The sequence below is a fragment of the Protobothrops mucrosquamatus genome, unplaced genomic scaffold (genome assembly GCF_001527695.2).
Source record: "Protobothrops mucrosquamatus isolate PMUCROS unplaced genomic scaffold, P.Mucros_1.0 scaffold1035, whole genome shotgun sequence".
Classification (NCBI taxonomy): domain Eukaryota; kingdom Metazoa; phylum Chordata; class Lepidosauria; order Squamata; family Viperidae; genus Protobothrops; species Protobothrops mucrosquamatus.
Genome location: NW_015387267.1, coordinates 569,665 through 596,303, shown reverse-complemented (window position 1 = coordinate 596,303; position 26,639 = coordinate 569,665). Strand labels below are relative to the sequence as shown.

General features: G+C 36.0%; 1 protein-coding gene across 1 annotated transcript; it reads right to left on the bottom strand.

Annotated features, from left to right (window-relative positions):
* On the bottom strand, window positions 1–24,702 carry PAIP1 (poly(A) binding protein interacting protein 1). Its single transcript, XM_015819968.2, has 11 exons — window positions 24,483–24,702; window positions 18,189–18,337; window positions 17,740–17,928; window positions 11,907–12,019; window positions 8,955–9,066; window positions 7,969–8,094; window positions 6,298–6,404; window positions 3,649–3,766; window positions 3,463–3,517; window positions 2,209–2,293; window positions 1–1,546 (listed from the first exon to the last, which is right to left on the bottom strand). The coding sequence occupies exons 1-11, from the start codon at window positions 24,700–24,702 to the stop codon at window positions 1,438–1,440; spliced, it is 1,383 nt and encodes a 460-aa protein (XP_015675454.2). The 3' UTR covers window positions 1–1,437.
* Window positions 24,703–26,639: the final 1,937 nt, after the last annotated feature.

Sequence of the window (26,639 nt, the reverse complement as noted above, 5' to 3'; positions counted from 1 at the left end):
TATGGTGTTAACTAAAAGCTAAACAACCAGAAGATGTAATTTTATACTAACTCATTTAACAGACACAAATTGTACCAAGTTATAACAGTGCAATATTAAACAGCACTATTTACATACATATTTACAACTTATGTCTTTATATAAGTTATTTAACCTACTGCTCAGGAAGTTCAACACATTTGGTGTTAGGAAATAAGATTCTAGGTAATCTATTTAATATAAAATAGTGAATAAAAATGTTAAAAGTATCCTGGACAAAATTTTAGAGAGAAAAAAACAAATGATTTAAAGGAAAGACAATAGACAAATTTAATTTACTTGTTAAATGTGATGCAAACTAAAAAGAGACACAAGGGCTTTCTTTTTAGTATGCATTTCAAAGACACAAATTATGAACTTTGAACTAAAAATAACTTTTTTAAACTTCAAAGTGAAAATCAGCAGAAATGGCTGAATTCAGACATTATATTACATTTTGAAACCTCTAAAATAGCAAGTCTTCATCTTGGGGCCAAATATTGCTAGTCTAAAAATTGAATTATCCTTTGCAAACATGAGCAAAGTCAGAGCCATAGAATTTCTAGGCTGCTATCTATGGGTTTAGGAAAGTATCCTGAACTATGGATTTTTGGGGACTTTGCAACCTTCTTCTTTACCTGATAAATCAGATTTGTTAACCAACATTTTAAAGTAATCCTGATTAGCATTAATCATTGTTTTATTAACATAAGCCTGAGAATAAACAATGGCTAAAGCAGGAAGTATTAATATGGAAATGGGTAAAGAAATAAGCATGACACATTTCTGATCATCTAAACCCATAGTTCAGAAGTTTACTAATATGATATCTAAAACTCAGTAATAATGTTGAAGACGGCTTTGATGAACCAAAACATCGATGTAGCTGTTTGAAAATCCAATTTTTGTGCATGGTTCCAAATGGTTGCTGGGTTGCTACAATTTTCATGATTTGTAAAATATTAAGAAAATTTTTGGCAACTTCATGAGCCTAAAAATGTGGGATGGATGCTACAAACTATCCAAAGGGAAGAATGTACAAATCCATTCCAAAAGCAAATCAAAATGGATTATGATTGAAAGGATTTTACTTCAGAAAAGTGTGAACTTTTAATACAAATTTAATCTAAGTTGAACTTTTAGATTAATGTGATGCGCCAAATAAATTTGTTACAGCAAAAACACTGCTTATTTAACTGTACATAAAATAAACTATAATATTTACATATTATTCAAGATATAGAATTTCACTTTACAATTGCTTCTTTTTGGCAGACTCTGTTTAACAAGAAGAAAATTGCATACTTGGAAAAACTTAATTTCCTTTGATATAGACTAAAAGATTTTCCATTTGTTTACTTATTGTCCATTCTATGCTGTTTTAATTTTTTCAAAAAACAAACAATATTTATGTAAAACTTATTGTTTCCTCTTGCGTTCAGATTCTAAGCAAAATTTTTCAAATGCTTCTTCGATTTCTGGATCCATCTCATCATCTTTTTCTTCATCATCTTCATCATCAAAATATCTGCAATAAAATTCATGTTAAATACACATTTTTCAAAATTCAAGTGTTAAAAACATTAATCATAAAAAGATAAATACCAGTATTGATGTTATGATTCTATATTGGTATAAGCTGAACACTGGCAAGTTCCCATTGCAAGCTAAGTCTAAATTGCTTAAGTGCAAAAAAGTTCACATTTATAAATGCTAGCAACAGTTATGTGCAAGAATGGTCAATTTAAATTCCTAAGTGCAAAACAAGTATTCTTTCCAAGAGGAAACCACCTACATTCCAGCTGCTAAGGTCTCCGCTACACATTCAAATATAAACAGGCATTTAATGATCAGATAAGGAACTGAACAGAAAGACAGATATAATAATCTTAAAGTAGCTTTTTGCTGTAAGGCCTAAAATATTATGAAAATGTTCTTTTCAAAAGCAACAATTAATAAAAAGAGCTCTATAGATCTCTTAAGGTATTAATTTAACAATTCAGTAGCATATCAGTAAATAAAATTGAAAGAAGCAATCAATTGTATACAAAAAGTTCAAGAATACTAAAGTATTTTCAAAATGATAAATTTTGACAAAAATACTTCTGAAAAGTGATAACCAATGTAGGAAAGTTAATGATCAAGTTAAAATGACTCTGCATCACAAATTAGACTAAAACAAGAACTTACTGGTCTTCAGCTCCTGTTCCATTTTCTTCACACTCTTGAAACAAATCTTGCCTTTCAAGAAGTTCTTGATACTTCTCTTGGTAATCTATAATATCAACATTTTTATGAAGTACCACATCCAAGCTTATTTATTTACTATATCTATTAGTAAAGATATTATAGATATGTATCTGATAGGCAAACATAATTTATGTAAGCTCTATTGGCATATTGAAATAATTTGCTTAAAAGTATCATTTTATTGTACTTCATCATGCTTATTTATCATGAGCTTTCTCTCCCCCTGGCTTTTCTTCAAATAATGTTGTACTTAAGCAGCATACCTCCCCATTAAAGAACTTGCAATATATTGTACTGTAGCAAGGTATTCTCACTGCCAACAAAAGTAAAAGTCTGCAATGCACAAATAAAGTGCAAAGACATGGTCTGTGCCTTAAACAATTAGACAAAAGTAACTAAGTGCTAAGCAAAGGAGTACAATTGTGAAAAGTCATACAAAGAAAAAAGGACTACATTGAATGTAGGATGAGGGTATGGAATAAAGCATGACTGACAGCAATCAATGACTGATTGTCACCAAGTTAGTGCCAACTCTTAGCAATCCCATATAGTAACTAAGTGCTAAGCAAAGGAGTACAATTGTGAAAAGTCATACAAAGAAAAAAGGACTACATTGAATGTAGGATGAGGGTATGGAATAAAGCATGACTGACAGCAATCAATGACTGATTGTCACCAAGTTAGTGCCAACTCTTAGCAATCCCATACATATAGTCCTTGTTTAGCGACCTTTTGCAGTTATGATTGTGAAGAAAATGTAATCTGTGACCAATCTTCACATTTAAGACCTTTACAGGTCTGTAAAATAAAGGAAAACTGAAGTAAGATCATAAGTACGGTTGCAATAGCTTTGTTTAATAACTATTTTGCTAGTCCCAATTGAGGTCCCTAAATAAGGATTACATATAGATGGATTTTCTCCATAATGATCTGTCACAAAACTTTGTATCTCTAGGTTTTACTTATCTTTGTTAATAATTTGTCTACAAATGACAGAAACAGCAATAGGTTCAATATGCTGCTGATGTGACTGCAGACAACGAAACTAGCATGACATTAGAATTCCATCTAGATAGGAAGCATTTTCTAGAACTTTTAATAACGTTCTCTATTTTTGATTGTCTTCCTTCCTTGATAGCTATAAAATTTAAATTTAATTAACTAGCTATTTTTTGCAAAGTAAATAGAACATACCTGGATCTGCTGCAGTGAAAGGCACACCCTCTGATGTGTAAAATGTTGGTTCATTCTAGAATTAAAATATGCTTTATTTATTTATGTTACTATTTTTTAATCTTGTATGCTTTAGCATTTTTGTATCTATTTCAGTAAAGCTATCTCAGGAATAATTTATGGAAGAAGAATGTCAGTATACTTTACCATGAAGTAATTAGGATCGTTTTCTGGAGTTGCTTCCCTGTACGTTGAAGTAATATGTACCCTTCCCCAATTACTTGATCGCAATTCTACTAGTTTTAATAGCATATGCTTTACATCTCTGTAACAGAAAAGTAGAAAATAAAAATCATTATAATGTTTACCACTAGAATACATCTAACTAGTTTATTATAGCTTCTCAAAATGTAAATAAAATTTAATGCTAATGCATTGTCAAAGAACAACTTTTGTTATCAGTATTCTCATATATTAAGTATAGATATTAAATATGACAGATGGCATTGAAGAACCTATATTGTTTAGGTTGGTTAAACGGTTATTTAAATTTAGCACTTCTGTTGATTTTGTCCTTTCTGCTGAGTTCAAGAACTCTAGCCTCTTTCCTTATCACTCTTTAAGTGTATCTTCTTCTCTGAAATGTTTGCGTAAGCATTTTCTTAACTCTAACAGTTATGAGAAAAGCAGTTCTGGTCTTTCCCTAATATCTATTAGAGGCAATCATTCATACATGAGAAATAGCCTAATTATCTAGGCAAGGTCTAGACAAGCAATAGATTTTTTAACATGTGCTGATTTCCATAACAAATAAGAAAGAAGAAGTAGATAATCATGGACACTTTGATGTTGCAGGACTAAAGACAAATGAAGTTTCTTTAAGGGTGTAATGCAGGGCTAGTAAAAATCATAGCCTATAGAGAATAACACAAAAGACTTTGCAAAGTTCATCTTGGTCTAAGCATAGCAATAAAATGAATATGGAATTAGAATGTAGAATTATTTAGGAATATATGAAACTCTCATATTATTATTTGCTTTACTTTGTCAGCTCATGGCACCCTTCTGATGCAAAGATAGGATGCTGCAAAATCCAGCTTTGCAAACAGACACTGTAAAAATTTAAAATATCCTGCAATGCCTTGTGAGTTCATTACAATACCCTAGTGCAGGGCTTTTCAACTGGTGGTACGCGTACCACCTGTGATTCATTAGCATGTGGAATTTGTACGCGGCCCTGCTCAGCCAACTGTAGTGGGGGAGGAACGAGCCAGCGCAGCGCAGGACTTACTGTGAGAGAGTCCTCCGGAGCTGCAGAGTGGCTGGGACGAGGCAAAGGCCCCAGGCTCACTTCCGGCTCACTCAGAAGAGAAAGGAGGAGGAGGGGAGCAGAGACAGGAGAGGCTATAAAAGGAGGCAGTTTGGGCGGGAGAGGGAGAGAAAAAAAGGCAGCCTTGGGAGGAGGCGGAGTCAGCTGTAGCTGCACCGAAGGGAAAGGAGGAGGAGGATGGTGGGGGGAGAGGAGAGGAGATCAAGCAGGCTGGCCATGAGCCGATCTACAACTTCTGTGGCAGCCATCCGTGCTGGCAGCAACAAACAGGCAAGAAACGCAGCAGGGGGAGGAGTCGCCCTCCATGAGGAATGAAGAAAGGCAGCAATGAAGAACAGCAGTATCGGCTGGAGGTGAGGCACGGAGGGAGATGGAGAGTGGAAGCATTCTTATGTGCTTTTGTGACTTTGAAATTCTGGGATTTGTGCAATGTGGATTTGTATTCTTAAGGAGTGTTTGGCAATTTCTATTTGGCTGATGGCTGATGTCTCATGTTAGCTTCTATTGCTCTGCTATTGTTAGCTGTAAGTTTTGCTGCAAGGGATTTTGAAGTATTTTTTTCCTGAATGGATTTTGCCTATAGCATTCCTTTACTTATGAATGGAGCCATTTGGGGAAGCTGCCTTAGCTAGCAGCCAGTACTTACTACATTTTTTTTCTTCCATAAGTGCTGGCTGCGCTCCTTAACTTTCCTTTCTAACCAGTAGTTAATTCTTAAAGGGGAATGCGCCCTTTTAAGCTAGTTCCCTCAGTGGTTTGTCTTTTATGTCTCTGGAGGCTTTTCCTTGTTTGATGAATATATGGAAGAGGGAAAATAGGGGGGGGGGATGTTTCAAATTCTTCTTTCAGAAGGAGATGAGAATGAGAAAGAGGGACGCAGGGAGGGAGGGAAGACAGTCTTGCCTTAGCACTTGGCCACCAACAGCCCTGCCATTGACTTTGCTTGTTAAAAGGGGATCACATGACCTTGGGAAACTGTGACCATCATAAATATTAATCAGTTGCCAAGCATCCAAATATAAATCACATGACCCTGGGCATGCTGCAATGGTCATAAATGTGAAAAATGGTAATAAGTCATTTCAGTGCAATTGCAACTTTGAACAGGGGTTTTTTTTTGGGTCATCAAGTTTTTGACACCTTGCTAGGTGGTACTCGAATATTGCCATATCCTAAAAGTGGTACAAACAGTGAAAAGGTTGAAAAGCCGTGCCCTAGTACACAGTTAGTATTAATCTTTAAAAAATTAGAAATAATATTATGTCACTATTCAAAGTAACTGCAAGGAGATTTTAAAATAGGCAGAACATGTGTTTCCTAGAAACCTCTGTTTTTTTACTGTACATATTTAATTTATTGAAAGATGTGTTATTTAAATATGACAGATATTTTAGCATACACTTAATTTTTGTAAGTAATGAGCAAGACAGTTACAAATTGAACTGTTCTTTTTTATTCTATTAGAAATAACATGAAATAGTTTTATCGTATAAGATAATTGGGAAACCACAAAATTTTCTTACTACCTGCTGCAATTTGCATCCAAGACAACATTTTCAATTTTCTGTATTATGTCATTCATATAAGTATTTCCTTTTTCTTTCCATACATCTTCAAGAACTGATCCTGTCAACTGGGAAACAAATAAAAGCATTGACTGACAACATTTGTCAGATTAAACTAATTTGAAAAAGTGAGTTGCATTCAGAAGTGGATAAGAACTGTGATTTCTAACTTTTTTTTGATTAGTGTCTATGCTTCTTGCAAAGCTTTTATTTATATAGTTATAAAATGCCTATGGCTGCTCAACTCATACCAAAAATTAACAACAAATACAAACCCTGCCCCTCCCCGCCCCCAACAAGCAACAAAATACATTAAAAAACAACTGAAGCAATAAAATGGCAACCGGATTAAACTGCACTGCAACTCAACTAATGGGGCTCCATTCATCTGGATCCAAATGCCTGGGGAAAGAGCCAGGTCTTAACAGCCTTTGTAACAGTTTGAAGGGCCAATGTCAACCATGTATTGGGGGACAATTTATTTCAAAGGTAAGGGGCCACCACTGAGAAAGCACATTGCTAAGATCCCGTAAGGTGGCAGTATTGGGAGCAAGAATGGGTCTTACTGGAGCATCTGGGACAACCCTTGAGTGGGCAATCCTGCATATAACTATGTCCTATATCATGTAGGGCTTTATAGAAGATATCCAGAACTTTGAAGCATTTTAGAAGCCAGTGCAGCTTGTGAAGTAGAGGTGTGTTCATAACCAACAGAAAGCCCATAACTATCTGAGCCATCACATTCTGGACCAAGAGAAGCTTCCAGATGTTTTTCAAGGGCAGCCCCATGTACAGTGCATTGTAGAAACCCAAACGGGAATTGATTAAGGAGTGAGTACCATGAGCAAGCCCCCCTGGTCCAGCAAATGACAACAGAATTCAAAATTATTCAATGGCCTTCCTGGCTCTTCTGGCTGTCACCACTCTCCTGGCAGGTGTTGTGAACTGAGGAGACACACACTAAATTTTGAGCCTAGCTCAAGAGTCAAAAATGTAAACTTTCAAATTCTCAGACTTATGGGTCTCAAGACCTACTGTAAGCCTTTCAAGGTAGATCAGGGTAGGAAAGTAAAGTTATGAATGCTAATACTACTTTTATTATAAGGTACGGAATCTCCCAAGTCTGAATATACTTCTCCTTTATCTTTGTGAGAACTATGGAAAATCCTGTCTGAAACAATTTGTCCAATTATATTTCTGTCTTGGATTCGGGTTTCTTTTGTCTTCTGAGTGTTGTCTTGGTTGCTCCTCAAGGTTATTCCTTCTGGTCATTATGCCTACAGCCATTAATATTTGGAAGGGTTGGCTGAAGCCTATTCTTCCACATCCAGATACGGGAACAGATTTTGGCAGCTTCATTTGGACAGTCAGAGCTAGAGATGTACAGCTGGATTATCACAGCATATTGAATGCTAGGATATCCTATAATAGGACACAGGCTGTCCATGGACTAAATGCAATATTTTTGCCATTTTTGCAGGACAACTGAACCTATTTCCCCAGAGTAAACAGAACACTTCATCACACCACAGTATTTATACTAATATTAATATTAATCAACACCCAAATAGGCTCTATTAATAATCAACACAACTGTTTTTCAAAAAAACCCTCAGAATAGAAAGGACTTACTTTCAATAGTTTTACTGCACAAATTAAATTGCTGTCCAGAGGATTTGAAAAAAGTGTATTTAATAGCTCATGAAGTCCAGTTTGAAGAATGTCAGCTCGAGTTACTTGTCCTTTACTTCCTTTTACCTATAAATATATAAAAAATAATATTTTCATGAAGGTTTGTAAAACCGATATTGAAAATTAAAAACTATGCCAAGTTCTTACTACTAAGGTATCTGGAGCTATTTTTTTGATATTAATTGAACAGCTGATTATATAATAGAAATACTTTACCTAAAGAATGTCATTTTCCTCAGTTCAAAGTTTTTTAGCTGCTGATTGCAAGCCAGGAAAATCTTTTATTAAGACTTACTCTTGATAGTAAAATCGGCAGCATATAAATTTAATGAATAAATAAAAGTCATAAATTAACTACTTGTTAGATTTAATTGAATGAGAGAACTCACAATTTTATACCTAAGAGGCTTTAAAAGTTTACTGTAGCATGCTATAATTGGTTCTAGTGAAGTAGAAAAGCTTGATTCATGGCTGTTGTACTGAAGGCTAGCGCTTTGGCAGTAAAATGATCAGGATAAAATGTATAAACATACTACTGCTTCATTTTTATAGTAACATCTCTGGGCCTTCCTCTGAACTGTTAAGTAATGAAATTATAAAAATCTCCATAAATAAAATTTATATTTGGAAATATTATTGAAAATATGCTCTGGATTTTATTCAATTGTTCATTTAAAAAATAATTATTTGCAAATTAGTGCAAGAACACCTGGTGCTTTTTATAAAAATGCAGCCATATGACAATTAAAAACAAAGTTAAATTATAAGAAAGACTCTAATAAAATTTTAAATTTGTTCAGAGTTTTCCCATTTTCACTGAGCTATAATACTCTACAGATTAATTCTTCAGCCTCTTTCCTTACAAAATGTCTGGCCAGAATTATAGATTTTAAGAAACAATTCAATCAGAAAGAAATATTTTTTACCTCTAGATTTAGATAAAGTTCAGCCAAAAATAGCACAAATGCATGAAACCGTTTCCTCACAGCATCATCTCCTTTGGCAGCTCCATCTCTATTTTCAAATTCTTTTTGACACCTAAAAGAGACAACTTTATACTTATATTGGCAAAATTCATAAAATGTGATTATAAATTGAGGCAAATATGATGTTAAAGGATAACATGAAAAAGATTAACATTTATCCAATAACTGATCTATGGTTGCAAAACAAAACGTTCAAATAGATTATGCAACTTGATTAAATACTCATCTTTATATACTTTGACATGTTGCTTGCGATGTCATTTCTGAACCCCTTTACCCCTGATAGCATGGTAAAAGTTTAAGAACCATCATAATTATCATCCAACACCACCGTATCAATTGTCTGCTTTAACATGACCAAGAAGGGACCCCCAAGGAGAAATAACATATTTAGTGGATGGTTCAATTCTCAAAGCCTTCCACGCCCTACATAACACAGTAAAAAAGGGTACTACGTAGGACAGAATTGTGAAAAAGCATCTCAGCTGAGTCCCTGAATAATGCTAAAATATGTAAACAATGACTGGTCCATGTAAAACTTTAATCTGATGTATTTAGGGGCAATAGCATTTCACTGCAGAATATCTGGTATGACTTTCATCCAGGAACAAATCAGGATGTGGGTCTTCAATACTAGATAAAGAATCTCTTCCTTTCCCCCCTCTCTCAGGTAGCCTATTCTGTTCTCTGTGGTTGATTTTTCATCAGAGGTTCTCCCCAGACTTATCAGTAACTGCTCCAAAGAAAGAACAGAAAGCTGGTTGTTGCCTTGCCCTCACTGGAATGGAGAGAAAATATCTCCAGTATTGCAGTAGATTTTCTCACTTATTCAAATTAAAAACTGGCATTTTAGTACAAAAATATATGATAAATTAAGAGTGTGTATAGAGGACACAAAGACTGGAATTAAGTATGATCTGAAAAATTTCCAATTGTTTTTGTTTATTTGTTACTTTTCTTCAAGGGTATATTAATAGTGTGGTAAAAAATAAAAATATTTCATTTCACCAAAATGAACATTATTAAATATTTTATCTAAAGACTACAGAAACTTTGAAATGGTCCTCACTGCAGAGGAAATAATTCCTCAGACAATTAGAGAAATTCTCTTGAGGACTTGAATTCGACTACTGCCAGAATTGTGTAAAGAGAAGAAATAGTGAATTTCCCATTCCATAAGGGGCTGAATTTATGATTTAACTGAGCATATGAAACATCAAATAATTGCCTTTTTGCTGCCAGTTAGGAAAAATCAACTGATGGAAAATATAGTCAACTTGTCCATATGTGGTATATAGCTAAATATAACACCAAAGGAATGCTTTCTAATGTTTTGAGGGCCACTACATATTAAAACTGATAATATCCATGAGAGGTGTATTGGATAAAATTAATTGGACCCCAGAAATACTGAGTTCACGCTCAGGATTTATTGCAATAACAAAAAAAGAAAATAAAACGAAACAAAATTTCTCAAACTTTGACTTCAGAATGGACTGTTTCATTCACTGCCAGGTGTGATTTCCAAACCTACCAATCCTCAGCTGCAGTACTAAGATGTGAAAAATGGTGAACTATAATATAGATTATTTCCTTTCTTTATGAAGACTGAGATCCAAGCACAATGTCCTTCTGTTCCATACTGAAGCCTAGTAGTTATCAAAGAGAAATATAATTGGACAAATATATGAGCTGAAGAAAGTTATTCAGGTTTTGGAGTATCATAAAAAAAAAGTCCAATTGCTTTAAACTTTCAAAACAGTAAGTTGTCATAAGTGTGACATATGACAAACCTGAATATTCTATACCTGAAGTTTCAAGGGGCAAATGTTATTATAACAGCTCATTATAATCTGATATAACTAATGGGTCTTCTCAGTGATGGCTCCTACCCTGTGGAACACTATCCATCCCCCTAGGCTTGTACTATTCCCACCCTTTTGACTTTCCACAAATTGCTAGAAACCTGTTTGTTCTCCTAAATCAGTGTTTCTCAACCTTGACAATTTTAAGGCATGTGGACTTCAACTCCCAGAATTCCACAGCCAGCATTGCTGGCTGTGGAATTCTGGGAGTTGAAGTCCACATGCCTTAAAATTGTCAAGGTTGAGAAACACTGTCCTAAATGTTGGCTTAGGATGATGGCTGAGCCCCCTTGGTTTGGGTTTCTTTTAATTCTGTCTTCTTTTTTCTTAATATATTTTTTTAAAATGTTTTGTCTGAAAGCTGCCTAGAGTCACTATGGAGTTAAGCAGTCTCAAAATTGAAAAAATAAATACATGTTTCTAGACAAACTCAGGCTTTATTTTCTTGACTTGATCATGTCCTCAATGGCAAGATTCTTGACCTCAAGGGGGAACAAAGGAGCTTCACCTAGTCTGTGGCAAGCAAACTTCCTCATTGCTTACAATAATGGAAACAATGTCTGATAACGTCTCTGAAATTTGCAGATGGTTTGATTCATTTTTAGTAAAGGTATTTTCTTTATTTTGAAATTTCAAATAATATTTTTGGAAGAAGCAAGTTTGAAGAGAAGTGTTCTTTGTTTTTAACAAAATGAGAAATGATTTTAAAAGTTGAAACAATAGTCAGATGTTGTGTTAGCATATACCCTGAATCGTTTTCAAAGTATGCAGAGCTCTAATGCAGAATACACACAGAATCAAGATTGACAGTCTTGTTTCCTGTTAATGGCAGCTTCTTTCAATACAAGATCTACAAACTTCCATTTCAACAGGATATAAGTATCTTATGAATTAAAACTGATAACAATGCATAGAGAATTAATTTTGGAATAAAATTGTCTTGAAAAGTTCCTAGAAAATATTGAATCAGAAGGTTTTTTTAAAAATTTACACACACACACACACAAATACATACATAGGTACTGACCTGTGAAGCAGTAATTGTCTGAAGTTGCCACTTTGTGGATTAATGGTGAGGTGATGAGAAAGATAATTGCATAGCCTTGCCCCCATATAGGAAAAATTGGGGACAGATGTAGCCTTTTAAAACAATCAGAAAAACAATCAGAATTAGACATTTTCAAAAGTTTTGTGATGGTTGTATATTTTCTACTTATTTCAAATATAGATAATATTCTGAATACTGTTTCAGGAAATTTAAGTGGTGAATCTCTGGATTTTTGCTAAAACTTGATATCACAATAAAAACTAGATAGTCATTAATGGAACATTAAGGTTGTATTTGACTTCAGAATTGAATTTTGAGTTTTTACTCTCTCATAAAGAGACAGGAACCAAAAGATTGCTTAAGTGTTAGGCTATCCTTCCTTTAAATACTTCTGAATTCTCCCAAATTATTAGTTCACTTCTTTATGAGAGCCAATTTGGTGTAGTGGTTAAGACACCAGGCTAGAAACCAGGAAACCATGAGTTCTAGTCCTGTTTTAGACAGAAAGACAGATGACCTTGGGCCAGTCACCCTCTCTCAGCCTTAGGAAGCAGGCAAGGGCAAGCCACATCTGAAATCTTGCAAGGACTTGTCCAGGAAATAGCAAGGAGTCAAAACAAAGCTCATGCACATACCTACATGAACATTACTAGCATCACCTAAACTTTTACTTAATAACAATTGTGAAGACACAATGTTATCCAACATGTACATCAACAGCATAAAGTTTTTAATCTGTGCCCAGCCATTATGAATTCCTGAAACATTTAATTTTTTTACAGGTACACAGCTTCCTTTCCCTGAATGTCAATTGTTAATTGTTTTTAAATTGAGAAATGAAATTGCCCTTGCTATTTTCACTTTCCTTTAACAAAGAATAAAACCCACGCTGAAACAAAATAGAAATCAAATGCACTTAGCATAACACACAACAGAATATTTACCAACATATGCTGCTTTGCAATCTCAAATGAGTTCCCTAGTTGATTCATGTTTTCAATTCATATTCTTTGTTCTCATTTTCGAAATATGCAGATGTCCTCAACTTTGGTATTTAAGTGTTCGTTTTCTACAATTACTATCTTCCACAGTTAAGTATTATTTTGCCACATTTATGCAGCAGACATTTTCCAAGATTAAAGAACCAATTTCTTAAATGATATACCTACATAAGATAAACATATTTGTGCAAGTAGTCCTTGACTTACGACTGCTCACTTAGCAACTATTTGAAGTTCTAATGGACCTACTCAGGGGATACTTAACAACCTGGATTCAAAGTTCCAACTGTCCCCACCCATGGTCATATGACTAAACTTTGGGCACTTGGCAACTAGGCCGCATTTACAGACATTTGCAGCATTCCACAGCCACATGAACAGGGATAATAATAATAATAATAATAATAATAATAATAATAAAGTTGGAAGGGACCTTGGAGGTCATCTAGTCCAACCGCCTGCTCAGGCAGGAAACCCTATACCATTTTGGACAAATGGCTGTCCAGTCTCTTCTTAAAAACTTCCAGTGTTGGAGCATTCACAGCTTCTGGAGGCTTATGACAGTTTTGCTAAAAATCAGCATTTCCCGTTTATGGCAAAACCGTGCTTATAGCAAACCATTGATTTTTTTTCAATGACCACTGCAAAAAATATCATGAAATTGGGTTGATCACGTGACTAACCCATTTTATCATGGTCATGAGTTACGACCGTGATTGGCAGGCTCCGTTACAGTTATAACACGAGGACTACCTATATAGTAAAAGGCTAGAGAGATGTCATGCCTTTAGAATACTATTTTAAAATTTATCAATAAAAAACAATCTATTTCTGGTTTGATTATATAGATAGTGAGACAATATTAAGAAACATCAGTGTTTTTTTATTATAAGAGATACCAAATCAAGAAACCAAGACTGACTGTCCTAATATCTACTATTTACTATGATAGCATTGTAGAAAGCCAGCCTATTACTCGTTCATATCTAAGAAGGTTTTCATAAATTTATATTGAATTGGCACCTATGTACTCCTACCTAACTCCCCTCATAGAAACGAGGTTCAAAGGGGCATTTAAGCTATTGAGTACAACCCTCTGCTTAGGTCAAGAATCCAAATTAAAGTGCCCTTGACAGATGGCTGTCTAAATTCTTTCTGATCACATTCAGAGAAAGCAGCTTAGGTCTCCCTAGATAATCTGTTCTGGTCAAATTGTTTCCTAACGTTCAATCCAAACCTGTTTTCTTTTAACATAAGACCATTATTCCATGCCTTGCACTCAGGACTGATAGATAATAGGTTCCATCAGAAGAGAATATATGTAGCTCAGGGTTGAATTGTGGAATCCTTGGTGCTCTCTAAGCTTGGCTGTTTGCTTGCAGATGTCTCATCACATGACTAGAGAATGTAAACCGCTTAGAGAGAGCTGTAAAGCACTGTGAAGCGGTATATAAGTGTAAGTGCTATTGCTAATATCATGATCTCCCATCATGATCAACATCATGATCATAATATTAGCTAATCAGTGATCACAGTATTAGCTAGTCGGCAAACAGTAAAGCGCCAAGAGCACCTAGAACTCCAGAAAACAGGTTTTTGCTGCCTTCTGTGTAACACACCTTGATAATTTGCACTGTTTTTATTTGCACTGGCTTTCAGATTGTTCACATTATTCTTAGGAGTCTAGAGCCCACAACAGGGCATTCTATTCAAAATGAGACAATGAAATGATTATTTTGTATGACTGGAAATGATATTACTGTCAGTGCTTCTTTTTTTCTCAGCAAAATACTTTCCATCTTTATTGAATTCAATTTGTTTACAGCCCTTTTCCCTACATCCCAAGATTGCCTTAGACACTAATAATAATTTTCTCTGGAATTTGGCACATTCACATTTACAGAACGTGATTTGAATAAGTGAAATTATGTTACTGCAATCACAGCATCCTAAATGAGATGAAGAACAACTTCTACCAGCCTAAAGATTCCAATCATATATTTATTAAATTTATTGCCGCCCATCTCACTGTTGAAGCAATTCTGGGTGGCTTATAAATGTTAAAAAGTGATATAAAACAATTAAGATTAAATAGAAAGTAAAAATTAAGAGGACAGATGACACAGAAAGGGACGGGTGGGGATCTTTTATCTATCCTGTCAATCATTCCCAGGAGATGGCAATCCCCCCAATCAAGACCCCAGACCATCCAGCTGAGCCAAACTTAAGGCTCTTCCAGAAGGCCAGGCAGGTGGGTCTGGACCTCACCTCTGACAGGAGAATATTGGAGAGGGCAGGGGCCACAGAAGGGTCTTCTCCGGGACCCCACGAGCCAAAATTCTTTGACAGACAGGATCTAAAATAGTCTTCTTCTGCTAAAGCAGGACAGGCCAATCCCTTTGGAATGAGATAGCTCCTCAGATACCCTGCATATAAAGGGCTTTAAAGATATTAATCAAAACCTTGAATTGGACCTGCAGTAGCGCAGCTCACTCAACAACAGTGTTATATGTGCTACCCGAGGGGCCTCCAGAACTCTTTGTGCTGCTGTGCTCTGCATCAGTTGTAGCTTCCAAATACTCTTCAATGTAGAGTGTGTTGTGGTCAACCAACTGAGAGATGACCAGGACATAGTGACTGCACACAGAGCCTCATGATACCAGAAAAAGATATAATGCTGGATACAATCCTGGGTTTCTTTCTCCTGCCCTTTCATAAAGAACTGGTAGCTGGCCTTTTTCTCTTCTCATTCTGCTAACTTCTATCCTGGCATTGGTCTATTAAGATGATTTTGTGTTTCCATCTCTTGAAGTTTTAGCTTTCCTAGCTTTTATACCATTCACAAATGTGAAAAAAAATCCCTTTCTCTCTTTGAGTCATTAGGGAATATGTTTATCTAATGACCAAACTATATGGCAGGTCCATTTGAAAACTACTCTCTGAAAACAATGATTGACATTCTTTGTAAACTTTTCAAGTCACCAAAGGATCTAACTAACATCCCATCCATCCCATCTTCAACTAGGTTGCCAATAAGATTATCATGGGATATTTTGTCAAATGCTTAGGCTGAAGTCCTGATGCATTATGTCCATTCCATTTCCACTATCTACTAGGAAGATGGTGGAAGGATTCGCCTAGCACATTTGCTTGGCAATGACTGCATTGTTTTCAAGACACTAACATACTGGTTTAGAATTTGAATCAGAATCTCCCCAGATACTGTTTTTTTTTCTCTTTTTGAAAACAGACATTGCATGGCTTTCCAGTCATTTGACACTTCACACATTCTTCAGAATTTCTCAAAGATACTGAGAGGTTTGGATAGATCATCATCCAGGTATTTCATGACACTAAGATGCAATCCACATGGGCTAAAAATCTGAACACAATTCAGAACCAGTAGGTATTCCCTTAACTCAAATTGAAATTTACACCTTTTACTAGTTCTTTACAATTGCCTAATGGAATCCATATCCTCTTTTTTCAAAACAAGATATAATGGATGCTGAATTTTGCTATTCTTTTGTCATGTTCATTGAGGGTTTGGTACATTGTTTTCTTCTCCATTTATTTTGAATCTATTTACAGAAGCTCTTTTTATTATTGTTAGCATCCTTCACTAAATTCAGATGAGTTTTGTGCTTTAGCCTTCTGGACACCATCTCTACAAAACTGGACTATCTCCATGCACTCTTTCTTGATGGTCAGTTTCTTCTATCTACGTATCCTTGTGATTTTCAGATTCTGTAAAAAGCATTCTCAGCACTTTAATTTCTTCAACTATCTTTTTTTTTGGAACTATTTACAATTTAATTTTAATAACTCAAATTTTAAGATTTCTCAGTCATTTTAAGTTCTATTTTCATATTACTTTCTCCATAATAAAATGCTATTATTATTACCCTATTATAATCCATTTTCTTGACATCCTGAATATGAATGTGAGAGCTTTCAGATTTAGTTTTCTTTAAAATCAATAATTTGCAAGATATTATGGCTGTTTTCCCTGCATGTTTCTGTTACTTCTGCTTTATATACTAAAACTTTCCTTCGGTTAGATTCTAATCAAAAACAGCTGATTATCTGATGATTTTCTTCTAAAAAATGCCTAGAAGTTTACTACACTCTTTCCATTTATTTTCTTGAACAAAAATATTCTCAGTTATGCTAGATTGCAATATTCTTTCATGTCAGGTGTTGAAGCAGATAAAGTACACAATTATTTTGCTGTTCAATATTCAAAAGATATGCTTCCCCCTATTATTTTATATTGCACAGCCAAGTTTTGTTTTAATCTCAAAATCTCATTTGCTCTAAGCCTTTAATTATTTGAGGTAAAGGTTTGATTGCATTACTTGTTTACTAATTTTAAAGATTTATATGACTATTCAATTTGCAAAAATGGGACTCTCAGAGGTATACAGCAATAAAATAAAAAAATTACAATAATCATTAAAAGGTTATATAGTTGTCACACCCCTGTTACACCTACAAGATGAACTCCATTCTGCCCCTAATGCCTAAGGAAAAACCCGGGTCTTCAAAGTTTCCTAAAGACTAGCAGGATTGGGGCTAGTTGAATCTCGGGGGTGGGGGGATAATTCCATAAGGCAGGTGTCAAAGCAGAGAAGTCCCACCTTCTAAGTCCCATGAGATGACTCTCTTTTAAGGAAGGGACCTGGAGCATGTGCACTCTGTTGAAGCAAGTTTGGATAGGCAGAAATGGGTTTTTCAAATAACTTGGTCTTCGGCCATGTATTCCCTTGATTTACAGAAATTTCTAACGCCATAGCCACCCAACACATTACCTGCTGATATATGAGTTCAACAAGTACTTGTAAAGCTTCATATGTAGTCACACAGCCATTTAGTATTTCTGTAAAATGTGCTATTTCAGTTTCAAAACAGGCTGGCTGCCCTGCAAGATGATTTAGAAAATCCTGCACATATTCTGTTGAAGTTGGATATCCATCACAGTCATCTTCTGAAGAAGATTCCTAAAAATAATTATCAATTTGAATTGGTTAATTGTCATTAATTTATCCTTAAAATGTTCAATTTAGTATTCAAGGGTCCAATGGAATAACATTTATTAATTCTAAACATCTTAGTTTTTAAATCTATGTCAGAAAGAAAAATTTGGGAATGAAATAGTTGTTCTTTTAAGAGTGAATGCATTTCTTAATTTAAAAAATAAATAAATTTATAAATTACTTTATTTAGGTGGAGCAGGTAGAGAGAAATTCTTAATACTTACAGAATGATTTAGGCTGTATCCTGATGGGTAAAATTCAGGAGCATTTACTGACAACTTTGACATTACCACTGGAGCCACATCCACCTGAGGTTTAGTTACTGCTAAGCCCGAATTGTTTTTCTCTGGTAATGATGCAGGTCTTGCTTGCTCTGAAAAAATATACAAAACCCAATTAAATAGTTTTCATATGCTACACTATATGACAGTTTAAAACTACTGTTATCTGTTCTGGCAGTAGACAGATGCAGTCTGTCATTATAAATTACTAGCTCAGCAAATAATTAGGAGATATGTAATTATAAAAGATTATGTAAATAAACTAATGAAATATATTAAGTGCATTTATTGAACAGTTGAACCTTCATATACGACAGGATGTTTGCCTTCCCTCCTTATACACCCTCAAAATCCACTAAAGAGTTGTTTTAAAGCACCTGGAATTAATGGAAATTGCTTCTGTAAACAGAAAAATAGTGAAATGGATTTCACTCATTGTTTTACTGTTTTTACTATGGATACTTCATCCTTAGTGATAAATTCCTTCCAAGATATTTTACAATATTAAACTCAATAACAGTAAAAAGCAATTAAAATTAAGAAGTATTGCCTCAGCAAAATGGTTTTGCAGCACTAGAAAGTCAGTAGGAAAAAAGTTTTCTGGAACAAGAAATGGTTTGATAGCACATCTAAATGAGGCAAGAACCCCTTGAAAGTTCTGTGACTCTGAAGCTACTAGTGAAAAAGTGCTTATCTGGTACTCTCTGATCTGATATTTTCTAATGATTCTGTGAACAGAATCCCTGAATTAGATGGCAATTGTACTCAGATATTTTCTAATATCTAAGTCTACTTTGTAAGAATGGTGAGGCATTTCTACTTCTCTACTCTTACTGTGTTGGCGGACTTTCTCCTAGCATATTTGTTTACTGATTCTGAATCTCTAAAAATGAGGGTGAGGCAGCAGCAATCTTCTTTAATTTTTTAAACAAAAAAAAAATTAACTATATGGGAATTGAGTCAGCTGCCTTCCTTTTCCCCCCCTATCAAATCCCACCCTGGGATGATAGTGTGAATTGTGGAAGTACAGTAGTGAGAGTGGGAGATCTTTGTCTGTCTGTCTGTCTGTCTGTCTGTCTATCTATCCTATCTAAATTTAAGCTGCATTTACTTGACTATATTCTCTGCACCAAAAGTGGCCAATCAGATGTCTTAAAGAAGATCATGAGCAGGACATGAAGATAATACCATTTTCACTGTTGCTCCAGAGCATATAATAAAGGCCGCTAACTGTAATTCATGTATGGACAAGACTAGTAGCCATTGATAGATATATCTTTCATGTATATTTTAATGTGATTTGCTTTTGATTTTAAATATTTCTCCATTTTTATTTTATAAACTACTGTTTAAATCTATAATTTAAAAAAAAGATTACGTTTTTAGATTGAGTTGAAATTATTACTTAATTTCAATCAGATTCTGCTCCTGACCCCTTTATACAATCTTGCATTAGCTTTCTCATACATATTTTTCCTTCCCATCTATTTTGCCACCCTGGCAGGATGACCCTAGTTCTCACCAGTAAAAAAAATGTAACAGATAAAATTACTAGTTGGAAACTCATCCTACATGTATTGTTTTTTTTTTCTCCTTTAAGGATAGCTGAAGCAGAACACAGAACGTTCCCCCAGAGTTGGTCAAATATTCTCATTGTTGACTAACTTTGGAAACGATTGTACTAAATTAAGTAATGACCTCTGAAAGTAATGAAAACACTCTGAAGTTAAAAAGTAATGGGAGTTGAAAATGACTACATATCACAGGTCTCTATTGAAATCAATACAGCATTCATACAAATAAAGTAAGGAGTGGTTCCTGAGATTATAAAAATGGCCCATAATAATAGAAATGATTGATACTGTTTTCTAGGTTACAGTAATTCTGTTCAAAGACTGCTGTCTGCAAGAATACATATGATGGGGGCTGTAAGAATCTCACATGCATCCATTTTCAAGATGCATGCCAGTTATGCCCATTCTTGGACTGACATGAACTTCTCAGAATTACCCATAACCTGGTCACCTCCCACTTGGATTATTATAATGCACTCTATATGGAGCTGCCTTTGGATGGTATCCGGAAGCTTTGGTTGGTTTAGAATGCAGTGGTCTGAAATTTTGCATAAACCTAGGGTTGCGCATGTGTCACCTCATTTGTGGGAGCTACACTGGCTGACAATCTGCTTCCCAGTACAATTAAAGATACTGGTTATCACCTTTAATGCTCTACAAGGCTTGGGACCAGACTATTTGAAGGACCACTCCTCTCCCTTTACATTCACCCAGACCACCAGGATGGAAAGGCAAGATATGTTGCAGGTCCCATCTATCAGGGTATTCATTTGATGGGAACACGAAAAAAGACTTTCTTGAATATGGACCTTTCTCTATGAAACATCATTCTCTTGGAGGAACTACTGGCCTCCACCTTGTTGCTTTTATGAAAGGCCCTGAATAAGTGGTTTTGTCAATGGACTTGGGGTCCATGAATGGAGATGGAGCCAATCAAGGGTTTGGTTTGTGTTGCTGCTGCCATGTGGGTGGGGGCATGGGTTTTTATGCTTGGATTTTTAATATTGGAAGCAGCCTGGGGTCACCTAAATAAATGCATTTAATTATAAATACAGGTTGTTTTTTTTTGCATTTTTAGAATTCAGTATAAGAATCTGTGGTAATTTAAATGAAAATTGCTATCAATCAGAGGAAAAGTTGTACTAATCTTATAGTCCAAGTTCCTAAGAGAAAATATTTCTTTGCAATTTTCAAATCAATGAAGTAGAATAAACCCAGTGACCCTGACTCTAATCCAAACTTAACTGAAACATCTATAGCAGATTTCAATCTTAAGAAAATTATTGAGTTCTTCAGTATGAAATCTGCAACTCACATAGAAAAACACAATTTCAAAATGCCAAGTAATAGCTGATTTTATAACATTATCATCATCATCATTAATTCTGTTCACATACTGTTAAAGTACATAAAGTACAGAGTCACTTCAAAATTGCAAAATAAAATTATAGTGCATAATGATTTATGATTTAGTACAGCAAGGTAATGCAGCTCTTTTCCAACAGCATCTCAAAGACAAAACTGAGGAATTATTGGATAGGTAGAATATCTGGGTGATTACCTGAATCAAAATAACTTGTTCTTCCTACCTCCCCCAGAAAGCTGACTGAGAATTCTGTAATTCCAATCAAAGAGCACTAATCTGGGAAGGCTGTTTACACTGCTGTAGAATTGTTTAAAAGTAATAATACCCAATGGACTTCTCTGCCCTACAGCCTTCAACCTGTGTACATCTGATGTGGAGCCAGAAAACAGAAACAGAAGTAATGTTAGCTACTAATTGGAACTGAGTGGAGAATAGCATCATGCATTTCTGCCAGCAATAGTATCTGTGTGGGGGTCATTCTTATACTAGAGCACTGATAACGTTACCTAGTATAGTTAATGAAATGTCTGCAAGAAAACACCCAAGCTCGGAGAGCACCAAGGACCCCCACACGAGCTAGAATAGAGGACTTTCCTTACATTTAAGTTATTGAGTAGTGGACTATTTTCCTAGTTTCAAGCAAAAATGCAAATGTTATTTTTGTTGTTGTTGTTGACTGAAACACCTGAGGTGTTTGAGTCCACACCCTCCCCTTACGAAAAGAAAAGATAAATAGTCCAGGTAATATATACAGTAGTCCTCGAGTTATTACCATAATTGACCCCAAAATTTATGTGGCTAAGTGAGACATTTGTTAAGTGAGTTTATTCCATTTTACGATTTTTCTTGCCAAAGTTAAGTGATCATTGCATTTGTTAAGTTAGTAACATGGTTGTTAAGTGAATCTGGATTCCCCACTGACCTTGCTTGTTCAGAAGGTTACAAAAGCTGATCACATGACCGTGGGACATTGCAACTGTCATAAATATGAGTCAGTTGCCAAGCATCTGAATTTTGATCATGTGACCATGGGAATGCTGCAATGGTTGTTAAGTGTGAAAAACAGTCATATATCACTTTTTTCAGTACTGTTGTAACTTTAAATGGTCACTAAATGAACTGTTGTAAGTTGAGGATTATCTGTAATCACAAGGTAACAACATTTTTGTTTTGAAATGTTATCTCTTCCATCCAAGTACAGATCCTTATACTGTCTGGCTTTAAATATTATTTAAAATATACTGAGACCTTTCAATCTTGGAAGAAAAAAAGCCAAAAATTGAGCATCCTTCCAATATGCAAGAAGATATGAATATTTATTAAAATGAATGGGTAAAGAGTACAAATAGGATGGATCAAGAGCAATACTGTATGTTATTTATTTATTTATTTGATTTGATTTGTGTGCTAACCAGCTCGTCTAGAGGCAACTCTAGGCTGCTTACAAACATTAAAAACCGATAAACATTAAAATGATAAAACAAAACATTAATAATAACCAAAAGATGTATGGAATATAGATACTATTTTCTAAAAATCAATTTGTTTTAACTGTATTTAATACAGCACATTATTTCATTATTATTTTAATAGTGCCATAAATATGTATGTTATTTTACAGAATTGAAGAAACTATCCTTCCCAAGGAATTTGTTTTTTCTAGAGCAGGCATTTATTGAAAATATACATTCTGACTTTTTCATTCACATTTGTAGCTTGATAATATCCTTTTAAAGTACAAAAATGAGGAAGTCCGCATCATTTCTGTTTTAATTTTTGATCTTAAACTATTGAGAGCTATGAAAGGTGGCCTAGAACATTTTCAAGTGAACAAATCAAATTTATTTTAGAAACAAGCTAATGAATTCAATAGAATTTGCTTCTCAACCAGAGTGCAACATGTAAATGGCTTTTACCTGGCTTGCTATTTATTCTTAGTGTCTTATTATGTATTGTAAAATTGCTTTAAATATAAATTCAGTTTATGTCTTTTACATGCTTAGAACAGAATTACTTGGTTATATTAATTTTTTTGGGATTGATTAAACATAGTTGCAGTAAGTTTAATGCAACCCTAAACTTGAGTATTCTGAATTAAGTTTAGGATTTTTTTTGTATTTTTATTCACATGTTTAGGATTTCACAGAGCCAACAATATACAAATTTGAAAATAAATTCTACTAATTGAGAAAAACAATGTCCAACTGGCATAAAATTTAGCATCAGGAAGGCAAAAAATAAAAATAAGTTATTTAGTCCTTTATTTAACAGTCTTCATATTCATATTCCCATGAGATACAGGCATGGTTTCATGCATTGAAAAGGTCAAATTATACATACCTCACTAGGTAATACCAGAAGTTACACAAATATAGATCAATGACACATTGTTACAACCCTACATAGCTTTTCTAGGGCATTTTAAAGGGCAATCTAAACAGAGGAAAGAATAAAATAGCCGACTGTAAGTGAAGCCAGTCAGTCCTAGATATATTTTCCTACAATATGTATAGCTATATCCTCTCACCACTAATAAAATGAGGTTATATAGTCTTTCATAAATTAATTAATTCAATTTCTTGAAACCTTTCAGGTGAGAATTCAGATTTCCACGAGCAGAGATGTTTCACAAAGAGGACTTAACAACTACAATTTATAATCGTTTATTCAGAAGTCCCATTATATTCGCTGATATATTTAAACGAAACCAAAATGTATCTGGAATTGCTCCCTAATATTTGCAATACACATTCGAAGTTTACGTTTGGATCCAATTCTGATGAAACCGCCAAATTTCACACAAATTGCACACCGATGTCAAAATGCCCAACTTAAATGCGGTTTGATGGTACTGTGTTAAGGACTACAGCAAAAGCCGACCCGGCTGAAATTAGGGAGACTGCGTGTTTTATTTATTTGAAAAGCAGAGATACCTGGGCGTAGTATTTTGCCACACAACTGCAGAGATCCGAGAAGACTCGAAACTGAGGAATGTGACGAGTAACTTACAGGGCGTTGGGACACATTTGAAGCGGACGGAAGAAGGCGAGAATCCACACAAGCCCCAGCCTCCAATGGTGCATTACGGAGGGACGGGGGTGGGGGGGTGGGATAGTCTTTTTTTCTCACCGGGCTCGCCTTCTCCTCGGACGGGCAAGCGGGAAACGGTTCCCAGCGGCCCAGCCTGGAGCCGAGACCGGGCTGAGCCGCCCCTTTTCCTCAACCAAACCAGAAACCGGGCGCTAGGAGTGAAGGAGACCCGGGGGCGACGGCAAACGAAGCGACGGAACGCGGTACCTGAGGCGGCGTTGCTGCCCGGAGGTGCAGTCTTGGGGGGCCGGAGAGGCTCCTGAGGACGCGAGAAACCCTGCTTGAGGAGCTGCTCGGGAGTCCCGAAACTGCCGCCGCCGCCGCCGCCTCCGATTCCCAAGCGAGCCCCGCTTTCCGGGGCCAATGGGGCACCACCCCCTCGGCCTCGACCAGCGCCGGGAGCCCGGTCAAAGCCGTTGTCAGACATATCCGCTTCCGAGCCTCCTCTTCAAGTCCTGCCGAATGGAGGGGGGGCAGCAGCAGGGTCCGGGCCGCCCGCCGCCCTTGCCCCGCCGCTCTCTGTCCTCCCCCTCCGGTTCCCCGTTTCTGGTCGCACACACGCCGACGAACGAGAAGCAGCGCTTTCTTCTCCCCACCCCTCTAAGCGATGCCCCCTTTTGCCCGCAGCGCCTCCCAGCGCTCCGGAGGCCTCTCCCAGGACGTCGTCATAACAAACCAGGACTAGCAACCCGGCGAGTATCTTACTGTACGGTACCATACACAAGCGACTCTCTTCGGCTGCTGAGCTGGCAGCGCCCACTGTTGGCCCAGCGGAGGAAGCTTCTTCCGGTCTCGAGGCTGCCACTGCCGCGCAACGCGAGCCGGTGTTTGCTGAATGCGCTAACGGGGCTGCTGGTTCCGTAAGAACGCTTAGCTACTGTACTGTACATCGTCAGACTAAGCCAGAACAAAGCAAAGCCTTGTGGTTAAAACTTTTTTGCTAAATGTTCGGTGGACTGAGTTTGTTAGATCGATGTGCCAATCCAGGCACTGCAGGTTGTTCAGTAAAACAATAGAGAGGGTAGGAGAAAACAAAGAAAGGAGAAGATAAAAGACAATAAAGCCTGACAAATTTAGATGTGTGTGTGTGTGTGTGTGTGTGTGTGTGTGTGTGAACTAGGGGTATCAATGCAATACATCTCTACCACCTTTACAAAGTGCCCTTTCAAAAGTATGTAGCTAAAATGGGTTAGGTTTGATTTATAAAAATTCTTCACTGGCACTTGGAATTCCATTTCCTCTTGTTATTGCTTGATCAACCATTATGAAAACAATTGTTTATACACAGGGCAGTGGTGGGATTCAGCTGGTTCGCACCATGTCAGCAGAACCGGTAGCTATTTTTTTGTTGCCCAGGTCCAGAACGGACTTCTAGAAGCGGCATCCACACAGAGAACCGGTTGTTCACATATTTGAATCCCACCACTGACACGGGCAAGAAAGATGTCTTTCAAGCAATTTGACAAATTTTCTTGCTTTTTTTCATACAATCTCTTCCCCCCCCAAGCCTTTTGTTTTTTTTAATGTCATAATATATATGTTCACACAGCATTAAACAACATATACATTGGGTTTTATATTTGCATATTTTTGTCAAATAAAAACAAGAAAATGTAATATGTGAATCCAGTGGCTTAATAGACACTGTAATGCTGATTAATTATAGTTGCAGTAGCAGATAGTGGAATCAGTTATCTCCTGCTCTTTGCAGCATAGATGCTATAAACCTAATTTGAAGGTATCATAGAACAGGGATTCTAATATAGCACAAAGGCTACACAAAGCAGCCATGTGCATCTTAAATCCTTGCCAACCAGATCCTGATGTCAATACTGAACTATTCCAACAGTCTTCCAATGTTCTTATGGCACCCCTTCTTAAAAGACATTCTATCCTTCACAAAAACTTAAAGGGATTGGTCTGGTTTTGCTCAGAAGAGAGACCACTAGGAAAACTAGACTATGGCATAGACAAAAAGTACAGATGATGCAAACTACTTTTTCACATTCTTGCCAAGTTAACTACAGGTAGACCTTGTTTTACAACATTTGTTTAGAGATTGTTTGAAGTTCTAACGGCATTACAAAAAAAGTGACTTACAACCATCACATAATCATATAATCAAAATGTGGGCACTTGGCAACTAGCATGTATTTAAAATGGTTGCAGCATTCTGGGTCATGTGATCACCATTTGTGACCTTCCCAGCAAAGTCAATGATAAACCGCATTCCCTAATGACTGCATGATTCACTTAACAACTGTTGAACTACAGTGGCCAAACACCCCCATAAAATCTGGTATAACTCACTTAACAACCATCTTGTCTAGCACTGCAAATCTTGGTCCCCATTGTGGTTGTAAG

What these genes read in the sequence shown, in the direction of transcription:
- PAIP1 (XM_015819968.2), bottom strand. Translation starts at nt 24,702, where the DNA reads ATGTCTGACAACGGCTTTGACCGGGCTCCCGGCGCTGGTCGAGGCCGA. An exon ending in AACTTTATCTAAATCTAGAG is followed by an intron (nt 8,095 to 8,954) that starts GTAAAAAATATT and finishes ATATATTTATAG; the next exon opens with GTAAAAGGAAGTAAAGGACA. An exon ending in TTTCACTGCAGCAGATCCAG is followed by an intron (nt 2,294 to 3,462) that starts GTATGTTCTATT and finishes TTGATATTATAG; the next exon opens with ATTACCAAGAGAAGTATCAA.